The sequence below is a fragment of the Vitis riparia genome, chromosome 7 (genome assembly GCF_004353265.1).
Source record: "Vitis riparia cultivar Riparia Gloire de Montpellier isolate 1030 chromosome 7, EGFV_Vit.rip_1.0, whole genome shotgun sequence".
NCBI classification, from domain to species: Eukaryota; Viridiplantae; Streptophyta; class Magnoliopsida; order Vitales; family Vitaceae; genus Vitis; species Vitis riparia.
In genome coordinates, this window is record NC_048437.1 from 25,819,465 (window position 1) to 25,837,929 (window position 18,465).

The following is an 18,465-nucleotide window of genomic DNA, read 5'->3' on the forward strand; positions in this document are numbered from 1 at the left end:
TTAATCAACATGGAACATGCCAACAAGGGCGTGGGCGTGCGCATGGGAAGTGTCGTGACTCACACTACTATAGATGCTATATTGAGAAGGAAAAAACAACTCAAATCATATGCATCATGATATTATTATAAGATAATGGGCATTCAAAACGTTTTGTATGGGATACTTTTAATTCATCCATCGTTTGTCACATTCATCCTACATCATTCTACCAATCTATTTAAGATAACTTTGAGTAGCATTTCGGTGTTACATTATTAAGGAGGAAAAAACATCTCTAATAAAAGAGTTGGGAGATAATGAAGGATGACTTCTCTTTTCTTTGTATATTTTTTGTGCTTATTAGAAGCGTCCATTGATTTTTAATCTCTTCAAGGGATGTTGTTGGTATGATCTATTACATGTTATTTTCGGGAAATATATTTATATATTTTTAGTAAATATATTTACAAATTTCTCTTTAAGAAAAATCATGTTTATAGTTGTTAATCTAATCCTTGAAGAAGTTTGATATCGAATGGTTTGAGCTTAATTTGAATTTTGACTTAATCTAGTTTTGAGTCTTCTCATAACTTAGACCTTGACTTGATTTGAATCTCGGCTTGGCTTGAAAGGTTGAGAGTTTGAATAGCTTAAAGTTTGAAACTTAGATTTTCTTGTGATTTGTCTTGGGAGCCTTCAAAGAACCTTATTTGTATAGGTTTTTTTTTCTTTAAAGATATTATTCCTTAATTAAATTTACCATTTGAGGAGATTTTTGAAACCTATTAGGTATTTTTTTTCTTTTAAAATATTATTCTTTAATTGAAAATAATACTTAAAAGAGATTTGGAATATATTGGGAAGTTTTTAATTTATTTCTTAATAAAACGTTATAATTATTTTTTCAATTATCAAATTTATTATTTTTATTAATTGTAACAAGTATATTTTTTTTATCAAAACATATATTCTCTTAATTTAAATGAAATACTGTTTGTTTGTTTGTTTTTTTTTTTTCATAGGTTTAAGTTCTATGAATTATTACCAAGTCAATGCTTGTGTACGACCTCCTTTTTAGAGTTGGTGTTGGTCTCTTGAATTCAGATTTAGAGGTTAACACATAACTTTCTTTAGCTTGGACCATCTTTGCTTCTTTTTGCATCTTGATTTGCCGTATGCTTTCCTTTCTCAAGTAGTGCTTGTACCCCTGCTTACTTGGGTTCCCTTTGTCAAGTCGTGTTTGCATCTTCACTTGCTATATACTATTTCTAGATTCTCTTTTTTCGAGTGGTGTCCATATCTCGGCCATATACTATTTTGGGATTCCCTTTTCTTAGGTGGAACCTATACCTGGATGAATTGTTTGGAACCTTTGGATTGCCATCTTTGGTAGACACGTAGAATTATGCTTAATCTTATAGTACTCTATATGATAGGGTAAAACTGCCTACCCAAATGGCAGGTCTCAATCAAGCCAGCCTCACCAACTTCTGCTCTACCTTGTACCTTGGTCATAAAAATTTTTCATCTAAGTTATAACTTTTGCATTTCAACATCATACTATAGAAGTTTCCAACGTTTTCATGTGGAAGTGAAATTTTTAGCCTGGTGATAGAATATCATAACCTGATAAATCTGGTCTTGATAAGAAGTAGATAGCAACCGGTCATAGGATATAAAATTCTGAACTCCAATGGGAGACCACAAGAGGTAACTGACTTTAGGTTGTGGATAATCTCACAATAATTTGAAGAAAATCTATGATAACCTTCATTGATTGGCCGGGAGGATGAGTTGGATTTTTGAATCCATGCAAGCACCTCATGGACCAATGAGGACAAGGGTGAAGATCTACGAGATAGGATTGTGGACCTCACCAGACCCTTATATAAGAAAACACTGAAATCCCAAACTCAACAAATCAATCACTAGGATCATCAGCACCCAGCACCAGGCATATCACATGACCACCATGGCTCTCTCATCTCCATTTGTAGGCAAGGTGGTTCCGTTGAACCCAGGCACAGAGTTCTCATCGAAGGTTCGCGGCGATGGTAGAATCTCAATGAGGAAGTCATTTGCGAAGCCATCTGGAAGCCCCTGGTATGGCCCTGACCGTGTTAAGTACCTGGGACCATTTTCTGGTGAGCCTCCATCCTACCTTACCGGTGAGTTCCCTGGTGACTACGGGTGGGACACTGCAGGACTATCAGCAGATCCCGAAACCTTTGCCAAGAACCGAGAGCTCGAGGTGATTCACTGCAGGTGGGCAATGCTTGGGGCTTTGGGATGTGTCTTCCCTGAGCTTCTCTCCAGAAATGGAGTCAAGTTTGGTGAGGCAGTGTGGTTCAAGGCTGGTGCTCAGATTTTCAGCGAGGGTGGTCTCGACTACCTTGGGAACCCGGGTCTAGTTCATGCTCAGAGCATCTTAGCCATATGGGCTTGCCAGGTTATCCTCATGGGTGCTGTTGAGGGGTACCGCATTGGAGGAGGACCTCTTGGTGAGGTGATTGACCCTCTGTACCCAGGTGGGAGCTTTGACCCATTGGGACTTGCTGATGATCCTGAGGCATTTGCTGAGCTTAAGGTGAAGGAAATCAAGAACGGGCGTCTTGCCATGTTCTCCATGTTTGGTTTCTTTGTGCAGGCTATTGTAACCGGCAAAGGACCTTTGGAGAACCTTGCTGACCATCTAGCCGACCCAGTGAACAACAACGCCTGGGCCTATGCCACCAACTTTGTGCCTGGGAAGTGAGATCACTAGATGTAACCTAAGCTTGTAAATTTATGCCATGTAATGTATGGTATTCATCATGATTAGAAGTACTAAAATCAATGGGCGTCCAAATTGAACAAAATCTAACTTGTTATACAAAAAGAAAAAAGAGAAAATATATATCATCTGGATCGAGCTGCATGGGACAGCTTCACTAGTCAGATCAGAACTCAGCAATGGCTACTAAAATACATAACCTTCAATCTTTTGAAAGCCCTTCTCAGAAGAAAATTGGTGTGGTCATCAGTGATGAATAAAAAATTGTGGGCAAGTTGAGATAGGAGCACCCGCAAGGTCAGTTGATGCAGAAATGAGTCATATGACATCTTTATACTCCTTAAGTGAAGCATCTTTCCCAGATCTAAACGGCAGTCTTTTCAGATCTTGGTGACAAGTTAAAAGGGTAGCGCACTCTGAAAATAAAAGAAATTTTCAACCAATTAACATTCAGCATAAAAAATTATCAACTGCATTTTGCTGAGTGTACAGAAAGAAAAAAGAGAATATAACTTGGAATTCTCTCTCTCTCTCTCTCTCTCTCTCTCTGATACACAAACATAATTTGGAATTCTTTATTTATTGATCAATGCAGCTTTGAGGATGACCAGCTAGCAGCAGGGATACATGGCTTTCCCAGCCTTTAATTACTTGTTCAATTCTTGCCCAACAACATCAAAATCTCAGATGACCATGATCAATTAATCCAATTATTACCATTGTTCTTTCTTAAGACAGTGTACTATATGCATCTTTTAACCTCCCAAAAGTAATAATTGAATTGTTTTGCCACCTGAGCAGTCGATTCTTTAAATCAGATCTTTCAAAGTTTAAACCCCTCAAATGATGGGTTTCACCTGCAAAGGTAGGGAGATAGATGCCTTCAGGACGCCAACTTCATGATTTACCCAGCAGGAACCCCTAATTCATTCATGAATAACATCTAGAAGACAATATGCACAATAACATACCACATACCCATCCTCAAAAGCTTATGGATTGAAACACAAAATCAGCAGAAGCCATCTGCGCCTCTGCCATCCATGTCAGGGGATACAGAGAACTCAACCATTTGCATCCCTCTTCCAGCTACTGCAATCTGATAATGGTTCCTGGAAAAGACATAAATAGCACCATAAAAATAAAGATAACAATTTAGAGAATTATACTTTTCAATGCGAATTTATTCTTCCATAAGGAAGTGCTGTATGGAGTAGGTCAGAATAACATCAGATGCTTCACTCACCTGCCACAGGCTCTAGCGTCCAATGCCTCTGGCTCAGGCACACTAATTACTAAATGAGCTTGTTCAATTAATTTACCATGCTCACCAAGATACCAGCATCTGACACGCTGATCAAGACCAGTAGAAAACACCCACGTCCCATCTGTCCAAATACCTTCAGTACATGAAAATTGAAATTAATATCATCATTCACAGATGCTTTTATGGAAAATCATCTCGAAAAAGGATATTATCAGCTAACTAATGAATATATTAAAAAAAAAAGGAAAAAAAAGAGGGAAATTTCCTTGTTTTTTTAGTTCCTATAAATATACTAGGCTTCATAATATGAAGCAATCCTTTGTGTGATGTTTAGGCAATCATCAGAAACTAAGAAGGGGGATGGAAACATAGATCATTTACAATTGTTGAACATGATGAGGACATCAAGGGAGCAAGAATTCAAACACAATGAGGACACAACCTCAAACTTGGGCTTGTCCAACAACAAAGGAATTCAGCAAAAATATTAAAGAACCAAGTTTAAAAAATTTACCTTTCACAGCAGAATTGTGAGCTGAGGCTACCCTGTCATGGTATAAAAATCTGATTCTGTAATTCTTGTTCTGTTTACAATGATTTAAGTTCTTTATATCTTCAAATTTGGTTGTTGGATTTTCTACATTTACTGCCTTAATCTGAGACTCTGAGCTTGTTGGTAGCAGTGTCAAATCAAATCCAAGACAATGAAGTGCTTGATCATCGCCCCCACTTAAAAGATAATACAGAAAACCATTGTTAAAACTTTGACAATGATTCATATCTGAAATGTGGAGACAGTTGACCCCGGATTGGTGAATGCTACTCAAAACATGTAAGGGTGATATTTCACATATTTCTGATGAGGAATCATCTATATTCACTTCTGACTCAAGGGAAGCAGTGAACATCGCTTGAGAACAAGCAGTTGGAGTGTTTTCAGGATCATTAAGTTTTGAAGAGGTTCCACATGCAACATAATTTAGAACACCAGTTCCTTCTTCAACTCTCATGGAAACTGAGCCGCCGCTGGGTTTTTTCTTAGGAGTGGTGCCTAATGATCTCCACCATCGTCCACCTTGGCTTCCTCTTCCAGTGCGTGGTCGTTTCTGACAATCAATAGAGTTTTCTGTATGGAGAGTTGATGCCCGCAGCATGAAGTTTTCAACACTTTCAGTCAGATCCCAGAAGGCAATACTGCCATCAGTAGATCCACTGATTGCAATATATGCATTTCCAATCTGAATCTTCTCTGTTAATCAAGCCATTAAACAGGAATTAACAACTCCAGGGAAGAAAATATAAGGAATTAGGATGCCAAAATTAGGACATTATAAAATAAGTAATTTTAAAAACATGCATTTGATTCCACATGCCAAATGCATTTTCTGTTGTGAATTTTAGCAATGCAACTATAGTGGAAAGGGTCATGGCATTGGGGTGTAACTTTATGTGCCTCAGTTCATGAGTCATACCCTTGATGAGAACACTGATTAAAAATTCAATGCTTAGGAACAGTTTGTGAACACTGAGGCACACCTCATAAGGAGGTGAAAAATTCACTTTTCATAATTGTGAACACTAAATACACTAAAACTGTGAGGAATATTGTAACAACCAACTTCCAACTGTCTAGATATTGTCCGCGTTAAGCCTGAAGGGACCCTCACAACTTTAAAATGTGTCTACAAGATTAAGAGGAGTTCATACATATATATAGCATTAGAAACTTTTTCCTCTACCCAGGATTGAAACTTGACTTTGATACTATTTATAACGATCCACTCCCAGTTGTGTAAATATTGTTTGTTTTAGGTTCAAAGGGGCCCTCACGACTTAAGAATATGTCTACAAGGTTAAAAAGAGTTCATACATATATAATGTTATGAACCTTTTTCCCTATTTGATGTGGGATATCACAGTTATGCTGAAAATGTTGCAAACAGAGTTCATAGAGACTAGTTGTTTTTATTAAAGATATAATCTATTTTTATTGGGGTAGGGGGAGAGGAGAGGAAGGGGGGTGGTGTGGAACACAAAATAGCACCTACAACTAATTAGGAGAAGACATTATTTTGGCTAATAATTTAATTGTTATTCTCTCAATCACACCAATTGAATAATGTTAGTTAATTGGGCCAAATTTTTGTTTCAATAAATTCTATTTATTTATTTACTTATTAATATTATACCAAAAAGAAATTAAGGCCACTATTCTGCTAGGAATAGAGTAAGGCCTTAACCTCTTCTAGAGCCCCGAAGTTCGCTATTCCGCTAGGAATAGAGTAAAGACCTCCCCATCTTCTACCTCTTTTATTGACTTGATGTTACCTAACAACCTGTTCCCTAATATGGAGCTGGCATTTAAGTATTACTATTATTGTTCTTGTTTTTGTTGTTATTATTGTTTTGTTGTTATTCTTCTTCTTATTATTGTTTAGTTATTGTTATTATTGTTATTGGGGTGGTGGGGGTTTGGTTTGGGTTCGGCTGGGTGGGGGCATCATATTTGAACTATATTTATGGTCAGAAAGCTTGACATAAGATTTCCACAATATTTCTGCTAAATTAAGATTTAATAGTCCAGACAATGCACTGACCTTCAGAAGGCTGAAATAAAGGGATGATAGCATGTTGCAATGCCAAAACTGGGGATGACTGGGGAACCAATAAAGCAACATCAAACCTACAATGAAGTAAATAAACATTTACAAAATGGAAAAACAAAGAAAAAGAAAAAAAGAAAGATGACACCAGGTGGCCAATAAAGAGTGGGAATGTGGAATTATTAGAACGCACTATGGATTTTACAACAAAACCAATAAATAAACTGAATGAAAGGTGCCATGATATAATACCAAAGTCGACTGGGTAAAATGAGAGCCCGCAGAGAAAGTGTGGCGTCAGAACAACCAACAACAATGAAACAGACAGTAATTCTGCAACAGAGGCAAAGTAAAAGGGAAAAGGTAAATTAATATGGAAAAGTAAAATTTGAATTGAAAACCAAACTAGAACAATAAATCATCATTATCTCATATCACCTGGAAACAGGATCTTTAACAAGAAAAGCAGTAACAGCAAGGTATCTCCAGTCATTTTCATACATGTCCCCAATGCAAGTTCTCAATTGCATCTCTTTTCTTTCTGGGAAGAGTGATCTAGACTCTGCATCAATATTCACACTCGAAGCTTTTTTAATTCCAACTATGTTCTCCAAGTCTTCTGTTTTCTTACGAATACCAGAATACTTGGTTGGCATGTCAGTGGAAAGCCACTGGAATGACATTGATGGAAAGCCCTTCCCAGTTTTATCCTGCACTCCATCATCTGACGCTTCTCCCTTGTTGTCTATTGTACTAGTTCTTAGTACCCAAGAAGTTATGACCCGTTTTGCACCAACAGAAATTAGCAAGAATGGATCCTCTCTGCCGTCCCAGGTAGCATGTTGTCTGTGTGTCACATTTGGCATGTTTGTCGCATCTGCTGGAATTGTGTGTATCTTTGATACAGGGCATATTGACCTCACAGCTGATCCACCAACATGCTCTCCAAGCAATTGTGATGAAAACCAATTCTCAACACCGGGCGAATACCTAATTTGTCCATCACTCTATTAGTTCACAGATCCAACCATCATATCAGTTGCAAAAATATATGATAATAAGGAAACGAAGGTGGGAGAGGGGAGGGTGAGGGTAGCTTATGAGGTATGGAGGCTGGGATACCCATCAGCATATCTGACAGATCATTAATACTCTTAACTATAAATGTGTGCAGATAACTTTGTGCTCTTGCCCACTACCCCAAAACATACAAGCAGAAACAAATCCAATAATACTGTAACAATTAATTAAAGTTATAAAAATTCTGTTCATTTTCAGGTCAGTTTTCTAAATGATAATGAATTATACCTTGTCAACCTCACAGTGCCATCTTCACACCCAGTAGCAATCCAGCTAGATCTAGAAGAGAGGTCATGCTTTCCATTTAACCCAACTTGTGAATCCCTAGACACAAAACATAAGGAATGCATCTCTCTCCCATGAAATTGAATATGCAGATTCTGAGGAAATATTTTCCTTTCACTCTCTGGAATCCAGAATCTATGAATATAAATTATTTCATCCTGAAAAATTGAAAATTGTAATCTCAGTAAACTAAGATGCATTGAACATCACAACATAATGAAGCAGTCCCTTTATCATATAAAAAGTACAACAATTTGGCTTAGCAACTCGAAACAGCTCTCTGTTGAGAGTGTTTCAATCATCTATTTTGATGGACATCAGTAGTTTTGAACATAAAGCCACTTGAGGCATTACAAGTTTATGGATCAACGTTCATCCATTTAGTCTTTGATACACCTAAAACAATAATATACACTTTTCAAATTTAGAAGGGATTGCTTCAAAATAAATAAAAATAAAAATAAAAAATAAAATAAAAAATAACTAATGGGAGAAAAGAAAAAGAAACACAATAACAGATAGTAGTAAAGCTTCTGAATAGTTTAATAGCATGCTATCTTGAATAAAAATATAACTATAACTTGCTCAACCTCATTTGGGTAAACTCCAAAGCATATGCCACTTGGCAGATATTCAACCTCACTCCATGATACTAAGAATAAGCATATGATAATTCACAACTTATTCATCAACAGTCCAACTATAAGACATGAAGTTTACAAGACCACTTTGTCAGCTCAACTACTTGCACTGATTCCCTAACTGGATGACAGTCCCAAACTCTGCATGTGCATCTCATGTTAAACAAAGCTGATTATCATCCTTATGTATTTGTGCTTTGATTACCACATTCCTCGAAGAATAAAAAATTAGGAAGTGAAAAGAGTAGAAAAATAGACCTTAACATATGCAAAGCAGTTTCTCATCTCTGGTACATCACCAAGATAATAAGAATGGGGACGCCGCCATCCACCACATGGGACTTGCACAACCTGCTTCAATGTTACTCTTAGGTATCAACTAGAAGAGGCCTTGCAACATAGGAATCAGCCTGGAAGGAAGTGAGAGAGTGAGAGAAGTACCTTTGTCTCAGTTATTAAGTTCCATATTATGAAATCTGTTGATGCAAAACCAATTGCATACTTGCTGCTTGTCAAATCATCAACAGAGTCAGCACCAGAAGAGACGGACTGGACCAAACTCAATTCTTTCACCCGTTTCATCCCTATAAACTGCAAATTCTGTTGATCTCTGCGATATTCCAAATAGCATATGCACCCATCTCCACCAGTCTGACAAGAAACAAAATAAATATCAAATGCCCTGTCTCTATCTCTGATACAGACATGCAAAAAAAAAAAAAAATCATTGTCAGAGAATATTTGAAAGCAAGGCATGCAACAATATTCTTTGCCAATAGAAAAGCTTGAAGTCAGAACATACAGATTGTATTTCAATTTGATTGGAAACAAATCCTGCTATCGAAATGCCAGACACGCTTGATATCCCATGAGCTCCTTTGAAATAAGTCAATGGAGTAATCTTCACTTCTGATCCAAAAGATGAACCCACCAATATACTCCTCAATAAAGGGTATAAAATCAAATTACCACGTAGATCTCCACATATCAGCACCTGCAAAACAATAACAATAACAATTTAGCAAGTAAAATAATAATAATTAGTAAATGAATAAATAAATTAAATAAAATAAAAAAGCCTACAAGGTTTATAAAACAGTCAGTAAGATATAACACCGATATACAGGTTCCATTTAATAAAACAGTAAGCCTGGAAAATTCATTAAATCACTTCTGGACCTCACAAGATCAAGATTTCCTAATTTCTAATCAGTAGTATGCTTATTATTAATCAAACATAATCTCATAAAATTAAAAGAAAATGACCTTTATCTCTCAGTGATCCTCTAAATATTTGTTTTCCTTTTTCTTTTATTCAAGCTCACAGATCTTTATTGACTGAAAAAAATGGGAAAAGAACCTTTGTTCCCTTATTTGTTTATCTTGGCAATGGATACTCGCTCTAGCATTCTTGTAAGGGCAAAGGAAGGAGGGTTTTTTTTTTATGGCTTTATAGTAAGGGGAAGAGATGGAGAAGGGGTGGAGGTTTCCCATTTGTTATTTGTGGACAATACTCTCATTTTTTGTGATGCTAGTAAGGAGAACCTTGAGTATCTGAGTTGGGTTTTTATGTGGTTTGAGGTTTTGTTAGGGCTAAAGATCAACTTGGAGAAAAGTGAGCTTATCCCTGTTGGGGAGGTCTCAAATTTAAAGGATCTTGTTGGGGTTTTAGGCTGCAAGGTCAGTGCCCTCCCGACCTCCTATTTAAGGCTTCCGTTGGGAGCCCCTTATAAGTTCTCCAAAGTTTAGGAAGGGATAGAAGAAAGATTTTGGAAAGGCTAGCTTTATGGAAGAGACAATATCTATCAAAGGGTGGAAGGCTTACTCTGATGAAGAGTACTTTAGTAGTTTGTCGATTTACTTCATGTCTCTATCTGTCATCCTAAAGAAGGTAGTTGTTAGATTGGAAAAAGAGACTTTTTGTGGGGAAGGGGGGGCTTTGGAACAAAAGCCATATTTGGTGAACTGGGCTATTGTTTGCTTGGAGAAACAGAAAGGGGGCTTGGGCATCAGAAATTTATCCATTTTTAATGAGACTCTTTTGGGTAAATGGTCTTGGAGATTTGTAAGTGAAAAGGAATCCCAAGTATGGGTCAGGGGGGGGAGGGGATGTGCACTCAAGAAATGAGAGAAGGGCATGGTATGGGGGTGTGGAAGGCGATACAGGTTTCAAGGTTGGGTCTGGGAACAAGGTTTGGAAAGAGAAGTGGGGTGGGGACGTGTCCTTGAGGGATTCGTTTCCAAAGTTCTATTCTATAGCTACCTCAATAGATGTTTAGGTGAGTGACCTTTGGGTTGATGGTAGCCAGAGTCCTAGGTTTACAAGGCATTTGCATGATTGGGAACTAAAGAAGGTACAACCTTTTTGGGAGGTTGTTTGCACACTCCATTTCTTTGGAGACCGATGATGTCATGGTATGGTTGCCTACAAAGAATGGTACTTTTTCAATTAAGTTCTTCTGTTCCTCTTTAGCAAATAGGAGAGTGGAGTTGTTCCTTTATGGCACAATATGGAATTCTTGGATACCATTGAGCATTAGCTTTTTAACTTAGGAAACAACTTGAGCTAGGATTTTGACTCTAGATCAGCTAAAAAGGAAAGGTTGGAGGATTCCTAATAGATGTTACTTGTGTAAGGATATACAATCCAAAAACCTTGTCTTATACCATAAAGAGAAAGATCCTCACTCTAATTAAGTTAGAGACATGATAAAAAGAAAATACCTCTTCCTCAGATGAGGCATCCAAACACATTATCCGTATATTAAAACTGGATATGAACTCTGCTATTAGAGACACATTGTTACTGATTGCAGAATTTTGAGAAGCTGATTGTGAAGGATTACATAACCTCCATAACTTCAACTTTCCTCTTGGATCAGCAGTGAAAATGTACCTACATGATTCAAACACCAGAGATTGATGAGTACATGTTAACAATAAAGCAAGAAGACCTTGCGCCTATTGTATACTTCCTGTATGCTTTGGGTTAGCCGTTGGGCACCTGGTTTTTATTAATATACTTTTTCTGTGCCTTTGCCTATCAAAAAAATAAAGCAAGAAGACCTTGATATCTCCCAGCTGACAACATTGGAGAGTGGTAAGCATACCCACCAATTGAGTTCCTCAGTATGATCTTCATGGTCATGTGGAGTAGTTGGATGATCATTTTTTTTATAAGTAAAGACCAATTGGATGATCATAATCAAGGATGAAAATATCAATAATCACATATATATATATATATATATCGGTACTTCAATTTTATGGATATATCGAAGATATATCGGCAGATATTCTGAAAAAAAAAATATCGATAAACCTAAAATTGATCAAAATTCATGGAAATATAAAAAAAACCTCATAGAAATATGATTAGAAGTATAACAAACATTTTAAAGTTACTTTATTAAATAATTTAATATATGTATAATATGATTTATTATATTTGATAATAATATTATATGCATCAATAAAAAATATGTATTTTATAAGTGCACGTTTCTTATTAAATTATATTAAATATTATTTCATAATAATATTATAATATTTAATTATAATATATCTAATTTTAAAATATATTTAATATTAAATTTATGATCCATTTAATTTAATTATATTAAATGATATAAAATAAACGATAATACATGTATATTTTTTTAATATTTAATTAATCTATTAATGATATTAAAAATACTATGAAAAAAATTATGATGATAATTTTTATATTTTTTTGTAATAATTATAATTAATTTGTTTTCAACAATATTGTTTTGTGCTGACTTTTAATATATATATATATACACACATTTGGTTCAAATTAACAAAGGGCATAATTGCCCTAATGGACATAGGCTGTAGGAGGATATGGGCAAAGTGGGGTTGGAGCCCGAGCAGGAGACTGGGGATTTGACTAGGGAAGGGGAAGCTTGGGCAAAGGGGTAGGCAATCTAGGCAGAGGGAGGGCATTTTTTTTTTTCCAGAAATATCGCCGAAAAATCGGCGATAGAGTGGAGAAATATAGGCGATTTTTTGTTGTGACAACCAATTAATGAAAAAAATCAACGATTTATCGCCTCCAACCAATATATCGCCGATATATTGGCGATTTTTTGGTAATATTTATCGAAATTTCTCCTCTTCGATATATCATCATGATTTATCGTGTCGAAACCTTTCGATACACGATATATCGGTAATATCACGACATTTTTGTCCCTGATCATAATACTTGACTTTTCAACAATCTTTTGTGACAGCAAAAAGCAGACACAAAGAAGTTCATATGGTTAAAGATCCATAACCTTCAGTTTAAAATTGAGCCTAAAATAGCAGATGGGTACTGAGCTAGAATGATAGGTTGTAGATTCCATTACTCAACGAGTACTCATTTAAGCGATTCAGGCCAGATTTGGAATACATGGGACATAATAAAAACATTATATCAAAAGGTGAAGAATTGTCCCTACCTATATCCCAAGGACTTGCACCAAAATGTTCCTAAGAGCTGCCTCTCTATTCCAGCTGACCAAGTATAAGTGAGGCCTACTTTAGGAGGGCAAAGATCACTAACAATTCCAGTGACTGTCATGTTTCCTTTACCATCTCCAACAGCAATCCAATCCTCAACACCACTGGAAAGCTTGGGTCCATTTCTAGACAGTAAGTCCATACAAACAATTGGCACCTCTTCACTGACATGGATAAGTTCAGTCCATTTTACATCTCCTGTATCAAATAATTTAGCATGGTAAAGATAACCACGGTTTGTGGAAATATAGAGACTATTTTCACATGTGAAACGCAGGGAACGCACATATTCACTTTTGCTGCAACAAACAGGGAAAAAAAAAAAAGGCAATGCGTCAGTTGATAAAAAAAATCAAGTAGAACAACAGCAATTAAATCAGAGACACAAAACAACATTTAGAAATAAGGTTAAACTAACACATGTAAGTTGAGAGGGGATTCATAAGCTACAATTTGTTTGGTCCAATAATTGTGACATCCCAAGTCCCAACAAATTATGCAGCTCGATCTTCATCAATCTATTAACATTTTCATGAGCCGTCCACTATTTTTCTTAATTTCGAAAAAAAGAAAGAAAAAAAAAATCCAGGCTCATCTAAGCATGTCTTTTCTCAGCAAGGGGATGAACAAACAGGTGAAAGTGTGTCTACCCCATATGTATACATGATAGTTATATTGTTTTTGGGAGACCTTAACCTGTCCATAAGTCCAGTATGTTCTGATGAATTTGGGATACAAACAGTGAATATCTCCGTTCTGTCAATCAACTCTTTTACCTCCGCAACCTGTTCCTGTGGGGCCTTAGGCAAAGAAGCTTGTAGCTGATGCACTTTGATAGCAGAGTCAAACCCAGCAGTAACAAGAAGTGAAAACTTTGGATCATACAAACATCGCCATACACCCCTTCCTCTGCATGATAAGAAAAAGATGTAATTTGAGTATTGAATCATTATGAGTACCAAGATACTACTTAGACATAGACTGGTTTCACTTGATACCAGCATTTAATCTAACAAGACACTAAGACCAGTATTACCCATTTCAGCACTAATGACAAGGTATTTCAAAATGCAGAAATGCGGTGAAAAATGCTGTACAAGAAATTAGGATTAATACAGCCAAGGAAGTATGAAGAATACTCTGGATAAGATACTAGTAAGAGGAAATGCAAAACAAGCATTTTGGAGGGATAATTCAGATTCAAAATTCTTCAAGAAAATTGGCCTAAATATTATTGCATGTATATATTTACAAGTGGGTTAGAGTGCACATAAGGGATTGCTCATTGTCCATGATGAACTTTATTGATCGGTTGGGCTCTAAGTAGTGTGAGGGAGTTGTTTTTGTGTATCTCTTCGCTTTGTGTGGCCTATCGGCGCCTTTGTATACCCCGTGTATGCTTTTGTGTGCCTCTTTGTTAGGCACTATTAATATATTGAATCATTGGTTATCAAAAAAATATATTTGTAAATGACTCTGAATCTCAAAACATAATATTTTAGCAGAAATATAATCAAGGTTGCTACAGCATGTCCAAAAGAGTCCTAGAACACAAGGGTATGGTGTCCAGAATAGTATCTGGGATACATAGCTCTTAATCCATAATAACCAGAATCGGGTTGAATGTATTCAATTTACATATATGTTTGATAGATGGTGTTGAAATTATGGAACATCACTCAAGAAATTAACCTGCAATTCTTAACAAACTGAATTTGCAACTTACATGTGCTCTTTGATCATCTTAAGCTGGTTACCATCTGTTCCCCACACACGACATGTACAATCCTCGCCAGCAGTTACAATTAACTGAGAACAGACACAGTCATTTCAAAAAGCAACAGTAGCTCCATTTTGAAAGAGCAAACATGGAACATCAACCTCATATAACAGTTCAGAGATCATATTTTGGCAATTGGAGGAAATGATGAAATAATAAAAATGCCATATGGATCTGTACCTCTCCCCCCAAACTATGAGGTAGTAAAGTAAAATGGTGAAGAGAACAAATACCAGACCAAAAGAGAAGGCCTAATTACCTATTTCTAATATTATGACATCCAGTCCAAAATACAAGACAAGCATTACCAGAATCGACCAAAGCCATCTAACATGGTAGCGCCACCACATAAAATAAATAGTTATGGATGACAGGAGGCCTTTTTGTTAGTTATGCAGCAACGACTCAGTACAAAACCAATATTGCACCTATAGCTTAAACCAAATGTTGCTCACTAACAACTGAATGTCAAAATTTGACTTTTTCAATGAGAAAACACTTTCTCAAATGGTAGCAAAGAGTTTTTAATTAATGGAACCTCAGACTAAAAAGGAAATAAAAATTCTACCAGTTAACAATTAATAACAGAGGAAAGGGGTATGCATTTTCTTGATTATTTGATTTCATTTGCAGACATGCTATTTGCTTGCGATCACTAGATCCACCAGTGAAAGCAGGTTTTTCCTTTCGTTTTTTTTCCCCTTCCCTTTTTATGTGAGAAAAATCCAGACCAAAGTCAGGCTTTTAGGCATGAAGAAGCACTACAGACACATGCTAACCAACCTCAGCAATCAGCATGAATGTAAAAATAAATCTATCACAAAATCCTGAAAAGATAACAAAAGATATGAAGAGCATATAATAAAATGAAATCCTTGCAGTTGAGATTTTTCCTCAAGCATGAAAACAGCTTATTTTTGGGTGGGAAGGATCATGAACACATTTAAAGAAAAATATTATCTGTATTCTGGACAGACAACAATATTCCATGTTCTTTGCTTGTTAAAGTAACTTTCCAATTTAATATAAGAAAATAGAGAATAACTGTAAAAGACAAAAAATTTATGAGCTTACAGAATCTAAAATACAGCAGTCCCAAATCCTAGCATTGTGACCAAATAGCACAGGACCAGCAGAGCCTGTGTCAACAATCTCTCCTGAGTTATCAGAAACTTCCCTTTCTGCATGAATTGGCCAGATACGAGCACTGTACCAATTAAAACCAACTCATTGCATAGAATCATACCTCCAAGGAATCAGTAATATAAAGGGAAGAAACTGGTTGAGAAACTAATTCACCTCCGATCATCAGAGACAGACACCAGTTTGGATCCATTGGAGGACCATGCTAGGCGAAAAATTGAACCTTCATGTCCAGCAAGTCTACATATATTAAGAGCTTGATATTGCTGACTATAATGATTGAAGCCGTTGCAGAAAGAACTACTCGAATTAATGTGGTCTTTCACTGAACTTCCCAAACTTGGAGTGCAGTTCTGAGGAACTGCTTTCCAAACAATAATCTGTTCAAAACCAATTTATCCTTAAGAAACCATGTAAATTAACATTTCGATAGCTTCCAAATTTGAGAAGATTGTAGAAAGCTAATTTGGAATAAGGGGATGGTGGCATCAGCCTCTTCAACTGAAAAATCGGAATGCACATAGCATCAACCCAAAACTGCTATGCAGATATTCCAAGAACAATCATGGAATATGGGGTCCCAACATTAATCATTATCACTGAGATTAACTTCAATGGTGATCCAATTTTAAAATAGAAAAGAAAAAAAAAACAATTAAAATGATGAAATCAAGGTCCTCAAAGTTTATAAAATGTTAAGGTAGTGTTTTTTTTTTTACTTAAATCTAAATAGAACTTAATTCAACTTAACTCTAAATACAACTTAATAGTATTAAGTATTAAGTCATTTGTTATTTTATTACTTTATTGTTGTAAAGTATCAAGTATTAATAGGGTGAATGTCATATTGAGAATGTGTTTTAGTTGTTTAAAAATGTTATTTTTAGCATTCAACAAAAATATTTTATCTTTTTCTATTCAATAAAAATATTTTAAAAATATGTAATAAGTGAAAAAAAAAAGTTAAAAATAAATCATCTAAAGTCTAAAAGCAAATTGCATTCAACATTAAGTTTAAAAAAAAAAAAAAATACCACCTAACATAATGGTCATTGCAATCACTAAAAACCCTACACAAACCATTCATTGGATCAAAATTCATTATAAGGAAAGATTTGCCACCTCATTATAGATAGTACCAGATGCAACAAGGAGGTTTTGAAGTTCATCACCCCATAACCGCATGGAATAAAGAAGGCACCTCTCTGCAGTTGAATAAGAATCAAACCATCAAACCATGAAAATTGCCACAATACAAGTTCTAGTACAACACAACAGATAAAAGTTCTTATCCCAACTACTAGGGTCGTTTTACGATCTAGTGATTGGAGTGCAAATATAAAGTATTGAGAACCTGAAATTTAGTGCATCAAATTTTAGAAATTGCAAACAGACCATCCCCTAGCAAACGACGACCAATGATAACCGGATAGTTCAAAACTTATACTCTCATAATACAAACCTGGATTCCTAACTTCAAGAATCGAACTGGACGTTAACATATCCCAGAGATGGACCGAATTATCGCTACATCCCACCACAAGACAATGTGAAGAAGTCGCAATGTCCTCCTACACATCAGCAATTGCATTCTCAGACTAGCTTACAAGAAAAACACCCAATGGAGCAATAAATACGTCCCATTTTTACCTTGAAGAAGCAAACATCTAAAACCCAGTGACTGAATTTCGGCAACGAATGCAACAGAGTCAACTCCAAACACACTTGGGGCTCATCTTGGGATTCAGGAACCATCTCAATCCGTAAATTAAACAACTTTACTCTCCTTTCCCCGAAAACAGCAATCTTAACCGACAATACCGATCCTTCTTTACAATCAACCAAGCGGCAAGCAATTCCATGCACTCTAATTCCTTCTAACACATGAAAGGACCTCAGTATTTTCACGGACTCCAAATCGTAGAGTAAAACTTGCGATCCTGTGCCTGAGAAATCGAAATTCAAATACCTTAGAATTCAATATCTTAATTGAATAAATTTAAATAGGGTGAAGAAACTGAACAGAAAGCGGTACCAGCAAGGAGATAGGGGAGAGAAGAGAAGTGAGGGAGAGGTGGCGCGTGGAGTAAACAGAGGGCTGAGATTTCTCCGAGGTAGTGGCCGCCGTGGAGGCGCCACTCACTCTGCTTCTCCATGGCTGCTCCGTTCTACTTCAGTGTTTTGCTTTGCTGAAACGTTTGTGTTTTGTTGAGTCGCTGTATTTAGGGCTTTATGGGCTGGACGCGGAGTAGCCCAACCAAAAAAATTAAACTTGGACCTGGGCCCAAAAAAGTATTGCGGTGAGCGTGGATCGAACACGCGACCTTCAGATCTTCAGTCTGACGCTCTCCCAACTGAGCTATCCCCGCGTGTCCTTAACC

General features: G+C 36.3%; 2 protein-coding genes and 1 non-coding gene across 12 annotated transcripts; 1 reads left to right on the plus strand and 2 right to left on the minus strand.

Moving 5' to 3' along the window:
* Positions 1–1,891: 1,891 nt before the first annotated feature.
* LOC117918296 (chlorophyll a-b binding protein of LHCII type 1-like) lies at positions 1,892–2,830 on the plus strand. The gene has a single exon (XM_034834831.1). The coding sequence runs from the start codon at positions 1,946–1,948 to the stop codon at positions 2,735–2,737; it is 792 nt and encodes a 263-aa protein (XP_034690722.1). The 5' UTR covers positions 1,892–1,945; the 3' UTR covers positions 2,738–2,830.
* On the minus strand, positions 2,770–18,268 carry LOC117918294. Of its 10 annotated transcripts, none has more exons than XR_004651836.1 (22): positions 18,120–18,268; positions 17,735–18,030; positions 17,547–17,655; positions 17,207–17,289; positions 16,241–16,464; positions 16,016–16,148; positions 14,888–14,970; positions 13,858–14,070; positions 13,101–13,460; positions 11,356–11,527; positions 9,434–9,625; positions 9,073–9,282; positions 8,890–8,982; positions 7,934–8,148; positions 7,064–7,615; positions 6,878–6,958; positions 6,620–6,705; positions 4,537–5,271; positions 4,087–4,155; positions 3,734–3,867; positions 3,549–3,612; positions 2,770–3,171 (listed from the first exon to the last, which is right to left on the minus strand). XR_004651836.1 is itself a non-coding variant. In XM_034834827.1 (21 exons), the coding sequence occupies exons 1-20, from the start codon at positions 18,238–18,240 to the stop codon at positions 3,768–3,770; spliced, it is 4,212 nt and encodes a 1,403-aa protein (XP_034690718.1). In that variant the 5' UTR covers positions 18,241–18,268; the 3' UTR covers positions 2,770–3,045; positions 3,734–3,767. The 10 variants fall into 10 exon arrangements, 7 of the variants coding, with proteins under 7 accessions (XP_034690718.1, XP_034690714.1, XP_034690720.1 ...); XR_004651834.1 differs by having other exon boundaries at positions 4,002–4,155; XR_004651835.1 differs by having other exon boundaries at positions 3,727–3,867; positions 4,002–4,155.
* Positions 18,269–18,380: 112 nt separating this feature from the next.
* On the minus strand, positions 18,381–18,453 carry TRNAF-GAA. The gene has a single exon. It is a non-coding gene; the product is annotated as a tRNA-Phe (tRNA).
* Positions 18,454–18,465: the final 12 nt, after the last annotated feature.